Raw genomic sequence first — 21283 nt, forward strand, 5'->3', positions numbered from 1 at the left:
CCAAAGAGCAAAAAAGAAAAGAAAAGAAACTAAGGCTTAAAGATACCTGACTCTATCCCCTTTGCCACGGATGGAAGGAGAGATTCAACTTGGTGAAGATATCACCACTCAAATAGATATGAGGAGAGCTGAGTTTTGGGCCCTGATACAATATTTACTAGCTAGGGAACCTCTGGCTAGTGTACCCCTTCTGAAGCCTGGTAAAGCCTATGGACCCCTTCTCAGAAGTGTTTTTAAATGCATAAAATAAAATACATCGGATTACAAAGAAAACCGAGTATATTGAAAAACAGTTATTAAGATATTTAAAAATAAAAAATAAACAAAAAAACCCCAATTTCACAGACCCTCCCTCCCAGGCTAAGAATTGGTATCCAAGAACTTCAAGTCCTTCCTACCTGACCATCCTGGGGGACAGCGGCACTTGAAGTCAGTGAGGGTGATGAGGTCACAGGTGCCTCCATTCCGGCAAGGGTTATTCAAGCAGGCATTGTCCTCTGGAGTCAGGCAAAGCCGGTCAGAGAAGCCCAATCGGCAGGTGCAGGCATAGTCCACTATGCTGCCCTGGATGACTGTATGGCAGGTCCCAGCATTCTTGCACGGGGAACTGAGGCAAGGGTTGGGGGCTTGACAACGCTCACCGACGTAGGGGCCACTGCAACTGTTAGGTGTAAAACACACAAGTGATTGGTCCCTAGTTCAGCAATCCCTCACCTCCTGGCCAACAGACTCAGCTCTTTGCCTCAGCTGTTCTTCTGCAAAGTTCAAAGATGGGTGGTTGGTACCAATTTCATAGAGAGAAGATTAAGACTGGAACAGATCAGGTAGTTTACCCAACCTCAGTAACTTATGACCTAGGTAGATGAAAAAGTTCCAACTCTAGACCCTTGCTGCTCAGGAACCATAATTCTTGATAAGACTTTAGCTTTCTCTATGATCTCCTCCCCCCTTCCCTCAGATCAGGAGCTCTCCAAAAACAAGGCTCTGGTCTCCTCCCATCAGATGAAGTGGGTGGAGAGTGTCCTTGTTTTCCAGCATCAGACTAGGGGCTCCCCAAAGACACAAACTATCTTCTCCCACCACACTAGGGGATCCCATTGAAGGCAGGGACACTTTCATGTCTCTTCATAGAGCACAAGCTCTTGACCGAAAGCACCTTCAACTCACAGTGACCCTGCAAAAATGAGAGACTTCAAGTAAGGGAGTAAAAAAGCCTTAGGAAGGCAGAAATGTGGAATTCCAAACACAAGATGTTTCTGTCATTATCCTGTGACTCCACAATCCTGGACACCCCAAGATTTGCTTCTAAAACCTCAAGTCCCTTCTGTTCCTCTCCCATGCTGAACAACGACCACAGCAAGGAAATCCCTTTCATGCTTGCTTGCCAGCCTACTCTGCCACCTGTCACTACATTTTCCAGAGCATGAGGGGGGCCATAAATCACCTGATTAAAAGAAGTGATAGGTCATCTCTCAGCCTCCTCTGCCTCCCATTCCCCTCCCCTTAGAGAAGAGTAAATAAAAAACCCTGGGACCAGCAGAACACCACCCTTCCCAGCCCAACACCGCTGCCCAGAGCCGTGTCAGGTGTCTTTCACCCAAGCTGGTTAAAATGAGGGACGCTCAGAATCTCCATATGTGAATAGCACTGCACTCGGGCTCAAGTCTCTGCTCTAACACTGTGAGCTTGCATAAATTAATTCACTTTCCTGGGCCTCACTGTCCTTATCTGTAAAATGAGGATTAGAAAACCCATCCTACCAGACATTTCTGTCCTAAACTATCAAATGACCCTGATGAAGTAGAAAGAATCAGAGGACCCAGGTACTGACATCATTCACCTTGGGAAAAGGTCACTTAAAACTTCCTAGGATTCAGGTTCCTCATCTGGAAAATGACTAGATAATTTTTTTTTTTCAATTCTAAAGCCCATGGTTGAAATGGATTTGACAATGCTCTGCCAAGTTAAACCCCATACAAATATTCGTTAACAATATCCTATGAAGAGAGTATTGCTCTGGACACAGCTGCTGTCATCCCCAGAGGATAATGAAAGCCTCTCCAGCTATGAAAAGAAGTTAACCAACTACTTAGAATTTCAAACTGTGGTGATAGAAGGCCCTAACTTACTCCCACAAGACTTAGGTTTGCTTGCTTTTTCCCAGCCTACTATGTTTCTCACCTTCTTTTAGCAAGTCATTGGGAATAAAAGGCACACCCAGGCCCTGTGCCTGTCATTTTTAACACTCATATCCAAAACACTACAATGCCATAGGCCAGAGCATTTCCACCAGAAATTCTTCATTTTGTGGACAGGATTATAGGCTTTTATTTGTGACCAAAGGGTAGGCCTTGTATAATTCCTTTATAGTCTGGATCTTCTCCTTTGGACCATTGTTCACAGACTCTTTCTAAAGAGGGTTGAATTCCCCCATAACCCCATGCTCAAACAGACAATTTTTAGAAAACAAAAAAAAATCAACAACTTCCCCTTTGGGTTCCTCTTCTCTTTCTAGTTTAATTTCCAGTTACAAGATCAGTTTGAAAATAAAAATAGAAAGAAAGCATATTTTGGCAGAGAGGAGATGAAGATACTGTAAGGGTAGGGACACCCCCCAGGATGGATGAGCAGGAGGAGGGACACATTTTAGAAGATCAGAGGAGAACTGGATTTAAAACTATAAGGGATCAGAAGAACAAAAAAATTCAGAGCTGGAAGAGCATTACTTCCTGACCTCATTTTACAGGAAGAAAAAAGGGTGGGAGCCCGGACATAGGGTCCTTTTAACAGGTGGGTCCCTATGATGGCTTCCCAGAATGGAGCTGCATTTCTCAATAGTTGATGCGTAAATTGCCTTGTCCCAAAATTCTTTTCTAAGCTGAACCTGAGCTGGACCAGGAGTATCAATCAGTCTTCCCTCTGCCAACCATTTATCTCTGTCTGATGAGCTCAGGGAGGGTGAGCAAGAAAAGAGACTCAAAATGGACACTCAGCCCCACCATCTGTTACCAGAAGCCAAAAGGGCCAAAGCAAGTGACATGAGGAAAACAAAAGCCCCCAAGGATGGGAGGGAAGGGGGGGATGGCCTGGGGATTTAACTTGTTTCCTGACACAGGACAACAGAGTTGTGGCCGTTGCTGGTCATCAGCTCCTATCAGTTGAAGAGTAAAGAGACATGCTTCTATCAGGGAGGCCAAAACTAACAAACTGGCCAGCCTATTCCAATGGGGGCCACCCCACTTCTTTTACACTCTAAGATTCTGCCAGAACCCAGAGCCATACCAAATTGCCTGGAGTAATCTAAGAGCAGTGGGTGCTGAATTCAAACCCAGATCCTTGAACTTCTCCAGTGTTCTTTTTCCTCTACCCCCATACCCCAAATGGAGAATGTTGGGTTAATTCTCCCAGCAGTGATTCCTCCATCGTCTTCATTCCCCTTCTGTCTGGCCAGTTTGGAAAGCAGGCAAGAGGAAGGATTAGAAAGGAAAAAGGATCTTTACCCACTCACCACCCTTTTTCTCCCCTCCTCCCCAGTGAATGTCAATGCCCTCTATTGTTAGATAGGAGTTTGGGCACAGGAGAAAAGGCTCTTTTTTCTTTCCTAAGCTGATGACAAGGATAGCTAGAAGGGATTGGGAAGGAAGATGGGGAGGTGAAAGGGGAAGTGGGGGGTAGTTAGAGACAGAAGGTACTTGATCAAAGATTTCTGAGGCCTCTCTATCAACACCCACTGGCACACATCTTCCTCCTGCCTGTCTCTTCTTTCAACATGAGATGTCAATCCCACCTCTGGCTGGATTCTCCTGTCATGATTAACTGAGAATACTGGGGAATGTCCAGTGAAGCTGAGAAGGGTGAGATGAACCAGACCTGCCCTGGCCTCCCAGGGCATTCTATATTCAGGAATTATATATGCATGGGCCCTCACTCTCCAACCAATCTCAATTTCCCATAGTAGGCAGACAGAGAACACCCAACTACCTATACCACTAGTGGACTTCAGCTTATGCAGTCCCTCATAGCCATCAACCCACCCCCAAAATAAACCCAATCCTAGAACCCATCTAGCTTTTGCCAAACATTAACATCATCATCAGGCAATGATGAAACCTGGGAGAGCCCCATCCCCTTCACAACCTGGTTTCCAAAACCAGAATTTAAAAGGGAAGAGAGACCTCAAGTACAACTAAGTTCCTATGTTTCATCCTCCCCCCCTACCCCCCTCCACTTTTCTAATTCGGATTTCATTGTTGAGGATTGTGTGAGAATTTGTAAGGATTCAGGGACATTTCGAGTTAATGAGATTGTATTATCCCAGACCAATGTGAAGGAAAATGTGTCTAATAAATCAGGCATCTGCTCTCCGGACAAAGGGCGGCTGGAGGGAGCAGGTGCACATTTTAATAAGGAAGAGCAGCTGCTGAGCCTGACGGCCAATAGCCAGGCCCGGACCCAGGCAATGGGGGGTGGGGGAGGACAGGAGGCTAGGTTTCTGGGTGGCTCAATAGTATCCTCCAATTTGAGAATGCAACAGGCTGCCTCTGGGAGCTGGCTGCTCTTATGAGAGAGACCATTGTCCATCGGGGCTGTGGGCCCAGGAGCAAGGAAAGAGTGAAGGCATGTTTGCCTGTCCCCAAACTCCCGTCATCTTTGTCCACATGCTGGGTGCTACCCCCCTTCTCTACCAGGGATGGGCAGTTCAGTCTTGTTTGTTTCTTCAAGAATCACCATGGGGAAAAACAGGTTTGGGTCATGAAAGGAAGGAGGGAATGTTTTATGTTGTCTTTAATATAAAATAAAATGCTTCTCCAATGAGATCATAAAAGAAAAGTGTCTCTCCTCTGTCCCCCTCCCCCACTCCCCACTTCCAGGAGGTGGGCAAATAAGACAGCAAGATTGTAGCCCAACTCCAGTGGTTTGTGAAGGGAAAGTCCTGGAGAGGTGTGAATTGCCTGTTAGTAATAGGATCTCAGAGAAAAATTCTAGACTGAGCTCCTTTGTCAAAGAAGATTGATTCATTAGGTGTTTACATTCTAAGTGTATGTGACAGGGAACACATTCTAAGTGTATGTGACAGGGAATGGGGAATGAGAAAGCAAAGAGAGGGGGGAGAAGAAAAGGAATTAAGAAAATCTAGAGTGTCTTCTGCTGTGGCCTTCTTACCAGCCTGGAGCTGAGGAGGAAGGTAGAGGAACCACCAAGGTATATCAGCCCCTCCAGACTTAACAAGTAAAAGGCAAAACCACCCTCCTCTTCCTTTATTTTTCAGTATCAACTTTTACATAGGCCTTTTGACTCCACACAGTCCCTTACTACTCAAAGCCCTGATGGTGGGCAACATCTAACTCTATACCTTAAAATGAGGGAGGAGGAGATACTTTGGGACCATCAGGAAGACACCAGACCTTCAAAAAGCCCAGCCAAAGACTAGGAATCACCAAATGCGATAGAAACAGGTAGAATCAAATTTTATGCCAAACAAGCCAGAGTGCCTGCCACACATTTTGGTCTGATGTATTCCAGCAGCAAGGATTAGTCAGAATAACATGGGAAAGAGAGGAAGACAAAACAAGGCCTTGAAGATACTCCATGTAAAATACACAGGATCGACATTGCACTAAGGGTCAAGAGACCTAAATTCTAATCCAGACAGCTATTAACTCTGCACCATAGGGGCCTGCTTTTCCTTCCTGCTAATCAGTCTCTCCTTACAATTCACTCTCCTAGAGTAATTAAATCACCTTCCCTAACTCCCAGCTCACTAGGATTTACCCTCTTCTTAGCTCCTCCTATGGCACTTACTGTGGGAACCATTCATGTTTGCAAATCATAAATGTTTTTGTATTGTTATTTAAATATCTCCTGTTGGTCTTTAAATATGTTTGCCAAATAAAAGTAAGCTTCCCAAGGGTAAGAGACTATGTCTCCTCTTTGTCTCTGAGAACATAGTGGTTGTTCAGTTCACGGACCAACTGTCCATGGGGTTTTCTTGGCAAAGATACCTGAGTGGTTTGCCATTTCTTTCTCCAGTTTTATTCAGGCAGAGGTTAAGTGACTTGCCCAAGGTCACACAGCTATAAGTGTCTGAGTTCAAATTTGAACTCTGGTCTTTCTGACACCAGGTCCAATGATCTTTCCACTTCGCCACCTAGCTACAAAGCCCAGAATAACAGATTAATAAACAGATAACTTGACTTAACCAACTCATTACATCTGCCTACAGCAGCTGCTTCAACATATGGTTAATTTACATTAAAAGATGCTTAGGAAGAAGAGGTCTTGCATTCTTGCCTTTTGCATTTTAAATGCTTGGTGTATTTCCTCTCCATCAGTAATTGGGCATCCTCCCCCTAAAAGAAGTCACTTCTCTAAGAGAACAGGCAATTGAGCTGTTATACTCCTCTCATGCAAAATCCACCCAATTCCCATCTCCCTCCAACATTCCTCACTTTGATAACTGAACCCAAATCTGCATTTGTTTCTTAACAAAGAGCTCAGGCTCTTTCTTCAAGTTTTCTCGTCCAGAATTATCACATCTGTGAAAATCATTCATGCTACTCAACAAAACCACATCACTGATATCACTGGTATCAAATGTGAAATACTGTGGCACAGGGGTTCTAAACCCTCACCTCTGTCCTTAAAAAGTGGTGGAAAGAACACCATATTAAAAAGTAAGAGTCATAAGACCTGGGACTTCAGTCTTGGTTGTGTGATCTTCGATTGTCACTGCCCCTCCCTGAGCCTCAGGTTCTCCTTGTGTAAAATGAAAAGAGTTGGGCCAGAGGACCCATAAAGGCCTTTCCAGTTCTTTAACTCTAGAGTTCTAAGCTGGTCTGCTTGGAAAGGAGAGAAGAATTGTGTTTGTCACCAGGAATCACTGGCTCTACTTATAAGATCTGCAGAGAAATATTTTCCACCTGTTGAGTGCTTCAAGTAATAATATCTATAAAGAGTCTTCTCTAACCTCCCTAGCTAGCCTCTTTCAAGCTGGAACTCCCTTTAATTAGCAAGGATTTATTAAGTGACTGTCATGTGTATAGCAGAATACAGACTTTGGCCTATCATACTTTTTGGGAAGGGGGAAGGGATGGGTGGATGAAGAAGGCACGCCAACAACATAAAAATGCCTGCCCTTGGACACTGATTTTGTTTCTCAAAATAACAGTGGTGTCATTTAACTTCCCAAAGCACTTTCACATTCACTAATCTCATTTGTGCTCATCACCAAGCACCAGAATGGGGAAATAACTCGAATAAAGAAATACAGTGAGTTAATGGCAAAAGGCAGAACCCAGTTAACAACTGACTCTCAGTCCTGGGCACTTTCTATTCCTTCCACACCATTCTGGTCCTTGTTTTCTCTATAGGAGGATAAAATGATAAAAATTCCTGTTCCACACTACTTCTAAGGGAGGTTTGTGGGGGAAGAAGGCGAATTTCAGAGACAGTATGGAGAGAACTGAGCAGACTAGTCACTGAAGGAAGCCACCTCAGAGCCAATCTTGGCCCAGGAGCAGCAGGCTTCCGGTGGAGGGGGGGGAGGATGCAAGTTAAATGGTGCTCTGTCTGTGGTTCAAAAAATATTGCCTCCCCCTTTGTTCCCTCCTTTCACTATTTCCCCTGTACTGGGTGCTCCTGCCTTTTCCCCCACCAGCACTGGGCTGGCTCCCTGTTCGAGCTCTCTATAGAAATGTGACTCCTGAAAGCATCCCCAGGCAGATGCTGCTGTGACCTTTCACCCAAAACTAATTCTAAGTTTGGCTGTTTTCCTTTCTAAGCTAAGCTGCCATCTGCCACCCCCAGGGGACAGATGACAATTCCCTCCACCCTCTAAATGAGGAAAGATAGAAGGGATGGACAGAGACAGGAAGGAGAGAATGGAATAGGGAAGAGGGGAGAGGCAGAAGAGATACCTGTTAACTTATACACATAAAACCAGGGACTTCCCTGTAACAAGGAAAGAGTTCTCTGTTCCGCACAAGGTTCTGTTCAATGTGAGTAAAAACATGGAGGGGGTGCGTATGTGGAGGAAAGTTCAGGGGAACACAACTTCCTTATCCTGAGGCCCATGGGCCATGGCCCTATCTGAGAAACATCTTTGGAGACCACCTACTGGAAAAGCCCATATGGGCACAGTGATACTGGTATTTAGCTGGAAAGAACCAGTCTCCTTGGGGTATCAGAGAGCACCCCTATTCTCAGACAAAGAGGTTTGGGGGGAACTTGACCAAGCTCAGACAACTGGCACTAAGCCTTAGGGAAATTAGCAAAGCTTAGTCCATTTGCCTCACTTTAAAGCAATCTCAGCCTAAAACAATCAGGATTTACAGCCTCCCAAATCTGGCTTCGACCTATGGTTCCCACCTTTTACCACTCTACTTCCCTTAATGTTTTTCTGTCTAGCCACTGTTCTCCCCATTCTCATTCTGCCCCTCCTGCCTTGGTGTACTCCCTCCCTAGGGCATTTCATGCCCCAAATCAACTTCCTCCCATTTCTACACATCAGAATTCTCCTTCCTTCAGAGTGCAGCTCAAGTACCACCACTCCCAAGCAACCACACCCTGATGCCTCCCAGCTAAAAATCATCTCTCCCTCCTAAAAGTTCTTCTACTGCTTTGTCTAGCTCAGGGCTTCTTAAAACTTTTTCCACTAGAGACCCCCTTTTCAAGCACTTCTTAAACTGTGGGTCGAAATCCCATATGGGGATCCATAGTTTAATAAGCACAGGTCACATTTGCCCCAGTCTATCTTATATCAATGATGATGTACCGGACATAAAAGTACCTTGAGGGCAGGGACTCATTTTTCTGCCTACTTTCCCTCCTCCAGAAGGCACACAGTGGATACTTAATAATTATCTCTTAAATTGAAGTCATGGAAAGTTTCTTTGATAAAAGGAATCTTTATTTTACAAAAAGAATAAGATTTCAGGAGAGCACTTATTTGGCATGATAAAAGGAATCTTTATTTTACAAAAACAGATTTCAGAACAGCACCTATTTGGCATGCAAAATGACTTAAACATCAGATGTATATCCAAATGGAAAAATCCCTAATGCACAAATTGAAAAACACCTGTATTAAAAAAAAAATCATAAGATTTTAGGATTTAGAACTAAAAAAGGCCTCAGAGATTATCTAGCCCAACCCCTTCATTTTAAAGATGAGGACCTGGAGATCCAGAGAGTTTAAGTGACTTGCTCAATATCATTCAGGCAGCTAAGAGGCAGAGCCAGATTGCACCCAGAGACTAGTGAAGAATTAATGAGCAGATAGCAATGTGCTGGGAAGTCTCCAATGGAATGCCTTGGGGTTCTGTTCCTGGCTTTGTGCTGCTGGGCATTTTTAATGATGCTTTGGATGAAGGCATAGATTTTTTTTTTTGATCAAACTTGTAGCTAGCACAAAGTAGAAAGTGATCACTAGTACATAGAATGACAAAATTAATATCCAAAAAGATCTTGACATACTAGAATATATTCAATGAAATGAGAGCAAATGTCAAGTCCTAAGCTTGTGTTAAGAAATAAATCAACCCTACAAGTATAGGCTAGGGAATCAGTGGGCACGGGGGAGGGAAGTGCTGGTCTAACTAGACAATGGTTACAATGACAAGAAACAGCCTAAAAACTGGGACTTTTAGTTTAACATCAGTAAATACTCGTTGAATGATGAATGGTATTGAAGACTCAAAGAGCATGGTACAGAGAAAAGAGGCCTGGGCTGAAAATTAATAAATGCTGGTCTTAGGTTTGCTTCCTAGTTTTGTGAACTTGGGCTAGTCACTTTCTATTTGGGTTTATTTACTCATCTGTATACTGTTAGAAACTGGATTCCATGGTGTCTGTCTCTGTCTCTGTCTCTCAGATTAGGATGCACTTGCAGTTTTCTTGTCTTTGGGATGCTAGATATGTTGGACCTGAAACTTGGAGACAGGTAACCCTACTGATAATATACATCCTATCCTTATAGGGCTGCAAATTATCTGGGAGGAGAACTAGGGCTTTGGGACTAGTTTTGGACTGGGATTTTAAAGACAGAAGGTATCTTGAAGTCCAAAGAAGGGACATGATCACCCAAAATCCTATAGGTTGTGTTGGAGGGAGAATTTTAGCCCCAGTTCCTTGATGCTATCACCACTGCTTTCCACCATAACTCGTGGCCCATTACTTTGTCCCTATACTGTGCTGTGTAGCAGCTATCTATTTCTAACTGTTGAAGAATTTAGCCTGAGTGCATTGACCTTGCAGGTAAAACTGACTTTCTTTGCCCAGTTTGAAATCACAGGAAGTCTTAAGTAGGCTGATAGAGACCATCCCTCTAAAAAGGAAGTAGTAGAGTTTTAGGGACAGATTTAGGGACTTGGCCTCTCAGCTTTGATCCTTCCCAGTATGAGAGAGGAACCCCTATTTTTATGATCTGATGAATAACCCATGAGTAGATTGGCACATGGCCACTGAGGCAGACTTTGGACTAGGCTCGATGGCGGTAAGATAAGAGATGGACAGAGCCACAGAGTAGGAGGCTGATTACTAAGAATGGTAGGAATAATCTGGGCTAGAGAAAGGGCTGTGAGAGCTGTGGCCCCTCAACAGTGCTTGCAGATCAGCGAAGAAGAAATGTGTGCCTGGTTTTAGCCTGAATGGATTGTGGGGGGGCCTCACCTGGAAGCATTTACAGCTGGCTGTTCTTGGGGGTGGGAGGTGAGGAGAGTGCTTGGGAAGAAGGTATTATTAATTAATTTGAAAATCAGGCAAGGAAGTAGCTGGGCTAATTAAAGCCATGACCCTTTCCTTCCTCCACTTATTCCCACGGGTACTTGCATGGCAAGGACAATCTGAAGCAAGGGGTGACCAAAAGGTTACTAGATGGTGCCTTAGAGAGGCTGACTCAGCAATCTAAACTCCACTGGAGGGCTTCCCCCCTCCCATTTTTGAAAGACACCCTTCACTTTCACTCTGTGCATGAGGCACAGAGTACCACTGTCCTTCTCTGACTCTCTTTTTCCTGAGCTACATTGCCTTTCTGGGGGGAAAAACTGCTAGACTGGGAATATCTGATAAAATTTGCTAAGAGATCCCCTTAGGGTTGGGTGCTTTCAGTCCTCAGATTACGGCTAGTGAACCTCTCCTGATTATTTTTTATTTTTTTAAATTAACTTGTCTAAGCTCAGCCAAAGGAACCATGTGTCAGGGACTGCACAACTACAAAGAGGAACACTCTTATGGCACCTAGTGCATAGTAGGGACTTAATAAATGCTCATTAAATTGAAGAGAATGCCTAAAAAAGCACAACAAATGAATCCTAATTATGAGTCTCTAAGATTCCGAAAGAGTCTGTTCAGATCCCTGAACATCTGAAAGAATTTCACCTCCATCCCCCAAGTTTCCTTTAAGCTCCCCCCTTTCTGCAGGGGCATAAATTTGGAATGCTTCATTGCTTATTCACGTTCAGGAAGGGTTTATGGCATATGACAACCCCATGCCAATTCAAAAATGTTTGTTGAAATATTTAAGCAATTTATTAGAAGTCAAGTTGGCCGGTTATGCTGCATGGTCATAGGATGACTCTTTATCTTTAGCCACAGTCTAAGCCATCGGCCATCAGAAAATGCCAGAGTCTAGCAGTGACCCTAATTCCACCCCTGCCCCCATCTCTCTACAGTTTGGAACATACTCCCATGAGGAAATTTCAGAACCTAGAGTTACATATTTCCTAGATATTATAGAGAAAAGCAGATTAGAGGACTACCTTAAATTCAGAGCATTCTTTTAAACTTTTCCAAGTTCTTTCACATATATGAAAGCTCAGGGAGGTAGGCAGTACAGGGGTTAACAACACTACAGACAAGGGAAACTGAGGTCCAAAGAAATAAGATTGTCCAAGTAGTCAAGCTAGAACTAAAACCCAGGTTTTCTGACTTGTAGGGAAAAGTCCTTTCAACTTCCATTAATATTTCCCCTGGGAGAGAAGAGGTTCTCCTAACAAGGCATGGGGAACCACGGAAATGAAAGCAGGATCTCCTGGAAGGTGGCAGCTCACCCTCCAATGCTTCTTAATCCTCTCTGGGGAGCACCTGTAAGGCTTTCCTACTTTGAAATTCTGCATCTTCCCTTCAGCTTCTACAATACCACTGGGACCCTCCCTATGCAAGAGACTAAGGAGAATTCAAAGGTAAAAGCCCAAACAGTGCCCAAGGCACCCTCCCCATCTTTTATTACTATAGGCTGATAAGAATTAGCTGGAATCCATGCAAACTAAGGGAGAATCAGGAATCCCTCCTCGTTCCTCTACCACCAGAAGCCTTGCTGTGAAGTAACTGTTGTAAGAAGGGCAGTGTGGAGAGAGAACTGCAATGGGAATCAGGAAGCTCCACAACCTTGTTCCAATACTGACTAGCTGTATGATATAGGCAAGTCACAACCTCCCAAAGGCTCAGTTTCCTCTTCTATATAACGAGAATAATCATGTTTGCACTACCCACTTCAGAGGGCACACCGTAAAACACTTAAATAAATCAAAGTTATCAGTATCATCTTGTTTTTTTCAAATCAGCTCCCTCTCACCATGAAAAATCCAGTTTCCTTTCAGAAACATTGGGAAGTAAGAAATTACAAAAATGGACACATATTTAACTCTTCCCTGAGCCATGCTCATAGCCTGGCCTCCTCCTCCCAAAATCATGTTTCATTCCCTGTTGTCCCCACTAATGTCCTTATGAGACTTTGTCTGAACACCTGCCCAAGTAATTATCCAGAATAACCTAACATTTTTTGGGGGGGGTTGGCAGAATGGAGGGAAATGGGGAAGTAGATTTTATAAGTTGAGTCTTTCATTTCACTGTGTCTCCGTTTTTATTTTACCTCCTTCCTCATCAGGGAATTGAAGAGTAAAAAGGGGTGGGGGATTGGGCATGGGCACCCTGCATTGGCCCACTGTGACAGACTTGGGGTTTTTTCATTTGTATAAAGAGGCAAGTCATAAGGACTACCTGAGCAGAGACTGTGGTGGGACATCAGTTACCCCCAAACACCTGCTCCTTCAAACCACAAACTTCAGTCCCACCTGATCTCTCTGGTGGCTAATTACCAAGATGGTAGACCCTGCCTGGCAGGGGTGAGATCAAGTTACTGAGAGCCGTCCACCTGCAGTCTTCCTGTACTGCGGTCTCTGGCTAAGCATCTCAGCCGTTGTGACGGGGGTGTGAAGCAGAAGGACTGGGGGCGATCTCTTCGGATTCTCAGAGCAGGAAATAAGGGGAAGAGGAAAAAAAGGTTGAACCATGGGTTTCAGAAAAGAAGGTCTTAGGTGGTCGGCAAACTCAAGCCAGCTCCCCATTGAAAGGTGCTGAAGCAGCACGGGGGCCGAGTTGTGAGCTCCTCTGGATCAGGCTTTAGTGGGTAGTGGGAGAAAGAAAACCAGAATGAGAAAGTTCTCTGTGTCACAGTTTACTTTTCCACTGGGGTCTCATAGAAAAGGTTCAGTCCTGGACTACTCACTTGGAACAGAAAACACCAAAGGGGAGGGCAGAGCAGAGCCAATACCCACTTGAACTTTCTTTCTCCCCTCAGTCTCCTGTTTAGCCTCTAATGCTGTTCTCCCTTCTCCATCAATCTTCCTCTTTCCTTTCTCCTACCTTGCCACCTCCTCCCACAAAATAAACTCTTTTCTAATTCCTCAAAACCATCTTCATTCTGCCTACTGGACTCAACTCTCATCGTGTCCATTATAACAAGAGGTACGGGGACTATATTTTTTCATCCTTAAGCATCAGTCCCTTAAAGAGTTTACATCTATAAAAGTAAGCCCAGGGAATCCCTTTGCTTCCTCCCACCAACACATCTCTCTTCCGTAGTCTAGGAAGACAGAAAGGAATAAAAGTGAGCTACCCCAATCTAATTTTCTCACATTATATCCAAGTTCATGGAACTCCTTAAAAGCAGAGCTGAAACTAAAACCTTGGAGTTTCTGGCCTTCCAGTGATCTTTCCATTATCCACCCCTAATCCCTTCCCCCCCAGCTCCCAGCCCCATGGCCAAGTGTTTTAAGTTTACTAGTATTGTCATCTTTTCCCTTTGATATTTTTCAACGGGTTACATTCTTAGATAAGTGTTTAACTTTGTTCGACCCTCCTCCTCTGAGAGAGGAAATGCAGGAAAACAGACACACCTTCCTTCCCAGCAGTGTGGTAGCCTGAGAAAAGAGGAGACATCCCTTTGTGTAGTGAGAATGGATGAGGAATGAGCTAGGAATGGTGATCCCTGGAAGCCTGTTTTCCCACCATCATGAAAACAATGCCTTAATAATTCTCATTGTTCCCTATTCTTTCCTCGGAGCAGCTCCAAGAGTGTGTAGAACTTGGCTACGTGGCCTACCCAGTCTGTGTCTATAGGGAAGAGGGGGAGATGACAAGGGAAACAGAGAAAGAGTAAGGAGAACCAATGCCTAAAGAGGTCAAGCAACTTGACAAATGTCACTTAGTCCTGTGCGGTGGCTACAGGAAGAGAACTCAAGATTCCCCAGAGCCCATGTCTATGAGTCTCTTTGGACTAGGCCCATATGCATCCATATCCACCGTCTCACTACCCTGAGGAGTGAGATGAGGCAGTGCCATCAATGGAGGAGCCACCCCAGGCCCTGCACATGTCTAGAGCCAACTTTGTACTTTACTCAAAGAAAATCCCCTTGTGAATCTTTTCCCTCACTTTGGGGATGATTTTTCTACCCAGTTCCCATCCATTCCCCTGACCCTCCTTTCTGTTCCATGAAGTCTCTTCCCTGAAACCTCAGCCAAATGCTCATCCCTTCCATTTCTGTCTACAGTATCTGTCAACTACAACATTTGAGCTCCATTTATATTTCTCCCCAGCAAAATAGTATGCAAGAGTCTTGGAAAGCTGGGACTCTTTACTTTGTATCCTCTATGCCTAATAGGGAGTGAATACAAAGCTTGCTGAATTAAGCTGAATCGAACTGATAGTTGTGTTATTCATGTTCAGGTTTGTCTCTACCACTCTGAATTTCTTCAAGATGGGGACTACACCCCTTCTCCTTCTGTCTCCATCAAAACAGCTAGCACAGGATTGGGCACACAGAATGCATTTGTTATCAACTGAAGGCTAGAGCAAAGCAAAGCTGAGTCCTTAAATCAACAATTTCAGTTACCCTTTAGTCTAAAGCGAAAAGGGTTTTGGTAACATCTCATGGAAGCAACAAAAAAAATTATCTCTGAAGAAAGATCTATGGCAATTAGGAAATTGCCTCCCCTGGGGGGGAGGAAGGGGGTCTCCTTTTACCAAGGAATTAACCCTCCCCAAAAAGATGAACCTTGGACAATTAAGTTGCATTCCTTCTTTAAACCCACTATGGCCTGTAGGAAAGAGCCTGAGAGCCTGGAGGTTATAATCTCTGGAGATTCTTTTGGGTAGAATTGGAAAGGAAAGGCTCTTTGGGAGCTTAGTGGTTCTCCAAGCCAGCAATAAGAAGATTCTTACATTTGTAAAATTCTCCATGCTGTTCAGAGCGCTCTTCACACACCTAGGCTTCACAACAGCGCTGTGAAGGAGGGAAGGTATCATCACCCTCCCCTTTCTACAGGTAAGGAAGGCTCAAAGTGCTGAAGTTCTTTGCCCAAAGTCATGGCTAGAGCTGGTGGCAGAGGTCGACTCCCAACTGAATCGTGTATCTTTCCAGGAGACCCACCCTGCATTACTGACAGGAGAGAGCATGTTCTTCCTAGGGCTGTCAAAGCGCAATAATGGTTTTTAAAATGACAGTTGAAGGCAGCCAGTCTTCCCTCCTGGTATGTTTGTGTGTTTTCCTGTGCCAGGCCACTCCACCCAGATTTTATGCAACATCACATGATCTCCTGAGACAAAAAAAGACCCAGGAGGGAAACAATGCATTCTTACATCCTGACATGCTAAGGCTGAAATACAAAACTCACTGCAGGCATGGGAGGGGGACTGGAGCTCTTGTCAATAGCCTAGAATGGAGAAAGACATGGGAGCTCTTCTTGGGGGCCAGCAACAGCTCAATTTTCTTCCCCTTCCAGCCAAATGGGACACACAATTGATCAATCAACAAGCCTTTACGAAAGACCTACCATGTGTCATGAATTATACTAGGTGCTGGGGATCCAAGGACAAAAAAAAGTCAATGTCTTCAAGGAACTCACATTTTAGTGAAGAGAAAACATGAACATTTCTTGTTTTTGTTTAGCTGTTTGACTTTTTGTGACCTGGTATGGGGTTTTCTTGGCCAAGATACTGGAGTGGTTTGCCATTTCCTTCTCCAGTGGAATAAGTAGCAAATAGAGGTTAAAATGAGTACCTGAGGCTGGGTTTGAACTCAGGTCTTCCTGACTCCAGGCCCAGCACTCTATTCTCTGAACCACCTAGCTGAATATATCTAGGTACATACAAAACATTTACCAAGTAGTTACAAGGTTATAGCGGTAAGGTCCTAGCAGTTGGGCAGACCGGGAAAGGCCTCATGTAAAAGATCTGTGCTTGAGCTGAATCTTGAAAAAAAAATCAGGGATTCCAAGAGGCAGAGGTAAGGAGGGCAAGCATTTCAGGCATGAAGGACAACCAGTGCAGAGACAGAGATGGGAAAGAGAATGCTATGTTGAAGAACAAGAAGGCCAAAGCAGATGGACCAGAAAGCATGTGGAAGAGAGTAATCTGTAATAAACCTACAGAGACAGGTTAGGGTCAGGTTGTAAAGATCTTTAAGTACCAAATCTGAATTTATATTTCATCCTAGAAGATAAGGAAGTGCCTGGAGTTTACTAAACAGGAGAGCAACATGGCTGGACTGCTTTGGAAAATCACTGTCAGCTGTGTGGAGGATGGATTAGAAAAGGGAGAGGACTGTGGCAGGTAGGCCAAGTAGGGGGCTTTTGCAACAATCCAGGAAGGAGATGATAAGGTTAATTTAGGGTAGTGCCTATGCTGAGTAGAAAGAACAATGTGAATCTGAGAGAAGTGGTGGAATAGAAGTGATAAGATTTGTTGTTGATTAGATATACATGGGAGTGAGAGTGAGAGGTCAAACACAGCATCAAGATTTCAAGACCTAGAAGGATGATAGTGCCTCCAACATAAATAGTGAAGTACTAAGAGAAAGCAGCCAGATCCAGAGGTAAAGAAAATGAGTTCTGTTTTGCATATTTGAGTTTAAAATGCCTATGGGACATCCAGTTTGAAACTGTTCAACAGGTAGTTAGGATACCAGACTCAGGAGAGACTAGGGATGGAAATATAGGTTTGTGATCTGTATAGAGATAATGGTAATACACAAATGGGAACTGAAGAGGTCAACAAGTAAGTGAAAAAGTGTAGGTAGGGAAGGAGGAGAGAAGAGGACTCAGGACTGAGCCTTGGAATACACCCACAACTAGGGAAGAGGACACATGGATATCCAATGAAGGAAACTGAAGAGCAATCTGATAGTTAGCAAAAGAACTAAGGGCTGTGTGACCTTGGGCAAGTCACTTCACCCCGACTGCCTTTCCTTCCCCCCTTCAAAAAAAAGGGGGGGACAGAGAGAAATATCACAAAAATGAGAAAAGAAAGAGTATCCAGGAAGGGTAGTCCATAGTGCCAAATGCTACAGAGAGGCTGAGAAGGATGAGGGTTGGGAAAAGGTCAGTAGATTTGGGCAATTAAGAAATCATTTGTACCTCTGGAGAAAGCAGTTTCATTTGAGTGATGAGGTCAGAAGCCAGATTGCAGAGGGTCTAGCAGAGTGGGAAAGGAGAGGTGGGGGCGCCCAGTGTGGACAGCTTTTTCAATCATGCAGCAAGAAAGATGCAAACTCTAGTCTTTATCTTGGTGAAGGAAGGGTGGTGATGGGACAAAGGCAGAAAATAAAAGTGTGGACAAAGAGACACTGGATGAGAGAGACAAGCAGAAAGGAAGACAGAGACACAGAGGATGGGGAGTGAGAAAACTGAGGGACCCTGATAGACAAGACATATAGGACACAGAATAAAAGAAATGACATATGGTTCCGGGCTGAGACAAGAAACAGATAAAAGGAATAGAAAGAAATAGAGGAGACCCAGGAGATGAGGGACAGGCAAGGAAAGGGAAAGACACATCCAGGAAGAGAAAGGTAAAAGAAAAATGGGAGGGATCCTACAAATCTAATAAAAAGGAGGCTTGAAGTACATCAGATATTCTTCCTAGTGGTTTCCATTTTTTATTTTTTGGTGAGGGGGAGAAATTGGGCAGGAGGTGTGTGTGTGGGTGGGGGGGGGGGGAGGAGATAGAGTAAAGATGGATCAAAAGAGAGCTGCGTGCCCTATACCTAACCATGTATACTGGAAATAATGAAAAAAGACTTTTCCATTCCATCCCTTCCTTCCCATCTACAGAAATCCTTGGGTCAGCCACAGCCTTATTGAGAAAACTGAATACAATGGGGGGGGGGGTCTCTGGCCTCTGCTGCATTCTTCCACACTGCTCCTTAGAAACCCACCCCCCTTTTACTGGGAACAGCGGGCACCATGAAAAGGGCCGTCTGTCGCCTCCGCCTTTTGACTCCGAAGCCTGTCTAACATTTTAATAGCAGCCCACGAGGCCAAGGAGACTATCTCCAGGGTCAGCTTGTCAGAGGGTCACTCTCCAGCCAGCAACTGTCACCAGCCTCTTTTTCTCTCTATCCAAGCTGACTAATGGCTCTGTCCCAGGAACGTTCAGCCAGTAGAGCAGAAGCTAGACAAATGGGAAGAGGAGGAGCCAGGAATGAAGGGGATTCCATGAATGATTAGCTCATCTCCCCCTATAACATCCTTTCTGAAAATTCCAGAAGTAGAACAATGATCACTGTTACTGGGATCAGTTGGGTCCAATTTGCTCTTATCTACATACAGGACTGCCCAGACCTTAGATGCTTCTGTCTCTAATCAACCTTACAGAACCATGGACTCCCAGGATACCTAGACCATCTCTCATATGCATCTAATTGAATTGTGTATTCCTTTTCAGACAATCACCCAGTCTCTTGAATTCCTTCACATTTATAATTCACTCACTACCAGGGGAAGAGCTGGGTGGACAACATTCATGAATTCTTTCAACTAGCCTTTCCTAACTGCCAACTCTGTGCTCAGAACTACGGAGAATATAGCCCCAATCTTCAAAAAGTTTGCATTCTATTTGGGAAAAGTCCTTGTATTATAATTGTGTACACATCTTGTCTCCCCCCTAAATTGCTAGCTCCCTGAGACCTGGAGAGCTGGGACTCTTAGTAACTTTGTATTCCTCCTCCCTTACCACAATACTTAACAAAAACAATAGCTTGCACACAGAAGCATTTAGAGAAAATGTTTACTGAATTAATGACACATGTGAAAATTTCCCCCACTCTACCCCCCCATACAAGATAGTATAAAAACACAGTCTAACAGGTAGTAAAGATGAAATGTTTATACATCTTTGTAAAGCCCCATACAAATTAAGTTATTCTTAGGAGTGAGGCTCAGATTTCCCTCACGCTCCCCCCCCCCTTTTTTTGGACCAATTTAAAGCCTTGTTCAATCTGCAAGCCTCATTTCATGTCTTATCTCCTCCATAAAGACTCTCTTGACAACTGTAACTCAAGCTGATCTGAAAGCATTGTCACTAGAAGGGACCTTCAAAAGCCCTGGCTAGGGGTGGCTAGGTGGCGCAGTGAATAGAGCATCGGCCCTGGAGTCAGGAGGACCTGAGTTTAAATCCAGCCTCAGACACTTAACTTATTAGCTGTGTGACCTTGGGCAAGTCACTTAACCCCAACTGCCCCTACAAAAAAAGGGGGGGGAAAGCACTGGCTATTTCTTGTTCTAGAGAAGAAAAAACAGAAGCTCAGAGAGGTTCAGAGAGGAGAGGTGACTAACCTAAGACGATGAAGCTATTGAGTTGCAGAGCCTGGACTTGATTGCAGATCCACAGAATCCTGGACTAAAACTCTTTTTCTAAAGCACCACATTGCTGGTGGGTCTCCTTGATGTGTGAACAGTGGAAATAAGCACTGGATTTGGAGTCAAAGGACCTGGGTTGAAATTTTGCCTCTGATAATATCCAGGTGACCTTGGACAGGTCACAACTTCCTCAGGTCTCAGTTTCCCCTCATCTATAAAATGAGAGGGTTGGACTAAATAACTTCGGAAGTCCTATTCCTGCTCCAAGTCTATGATCCTACAATCTTCTGCATTTTTCATGTTTGCTTATCTAATAGAGGCTATGGTATGAACCTGGTCATTATAGACTGTCTTAAACTTAGAGATGTTACACATACATTGGTTTGTCCAACTACAATCAAGTTCCATCCTACAGAGTAGGGGCTTTCCTCCTTTTTCTGTCTCCTCTACAATGCCTAGCATTGGGCTAGGCACTTAGCAGGTCCTCTCAGTAATTACATGAGTGATCCACAATAGGTAATTACTGAAGGATGGACTTCATTAATGTTGGAGAATAACCACCGACTTTCTCAAACTATTCCATCATGTCTCCACAAAGACAGTATCCTGAGTTTGAGAGGACCATGGGATTGGCCTGGATTGGCACATCTCTGATGGTCTCATGATTCAGAAGGCTTCATTTGCTAGGCTCTGGAAGGGACAGGTATCTTTCTTCCCCAGAGGTTAAGCACAGTGTTATATATATATATATACACTTGTTTACCAAATGGTTTGCTGAACTGAATATTACCATTTTCACCTTGATATTACCCTAAGAATCATAAGCCAGTACCAGTTCCTGTTAGAGGGTCCTGTGGGGGGATAAAAGCCAACTTCCTCCATCCACTAAACATTTCTTACAGAAAAGCTGTTACCAGAAAAACACCAAAAAACCAATCTCCCTGGAAACGTCACATTTCCAGTAAGTGCATAATTTCCGCTTATAGACCAAAACTGAAAGGAACTGGTAGGTGTAGAAATGAGGTTCCTTCTAACAAAGATCTGGGCTCATCTTTCCAAGGCCTGTGTGATGGTTGATGGTTACCAAACACCCACTGTCTATATCTTGTAAATAAAGAACAAGATTACTCTTCAAGCAGTATTTCCTCTCACTGTTTACAATGGGAGTCCCATGCCTATCTGTCTGTCTGACAGATTGCAGCTAGTGAATCCAGGAATGGGGATGCTTTAAATATCCACTCTGTGTGCAAACAAGGCCTAAAATAACCAACTGCTTCCATCGGGGAACCAGGGAAAACTTGTTAAAGAGGAATTGATTGATGTGCAAATAATTTCTCTCTTCAACTTGATTAAGCATGAAAGTTTCCCT

At 44.1% G+C, this 21283-nt stretch overlaps 1 protein-coding gene across 2 annotated transcripts in view; it reads right to left on the bottom strand.

Moving 5' to 3' along the window:
• The window catches only part of NOTCH1 (notch receptor 1), a 75587-nt gene that overhangs the window by 42838 nt on the left and 11466 nt on the right, over positions 1-21283 (bottom strand). For both annotated transcript variants that reach the window (XM_069069207.1, XM_069069206.1), the window contains exon 3: positions 399-661. In XM_069069207.1, coding sequence (XP_068925308.1) covers positions 399-661 — 263 coding nt within the window. The remainder of the gene's footprint in view (positions 1-398; positions 662-21283) is intronic.

Source organism: Petaurus breviceps, unplaced genomic scaffold (assembly GCF_028583685.1).
Source record: "Petaurus breviceps papuanus isolate PSGF00001 unplaced genomic scaffold, PetGlider_PUasm1.0 90779, whole genome shotgun sequence".
Taxonomy (NCBI): domain Eukaryota; kingdom Metazoa; phylum Chordata; class Mammalia; order Diprotodontia; family Petauridae; genus Petaurus; species Petaurus breviceps.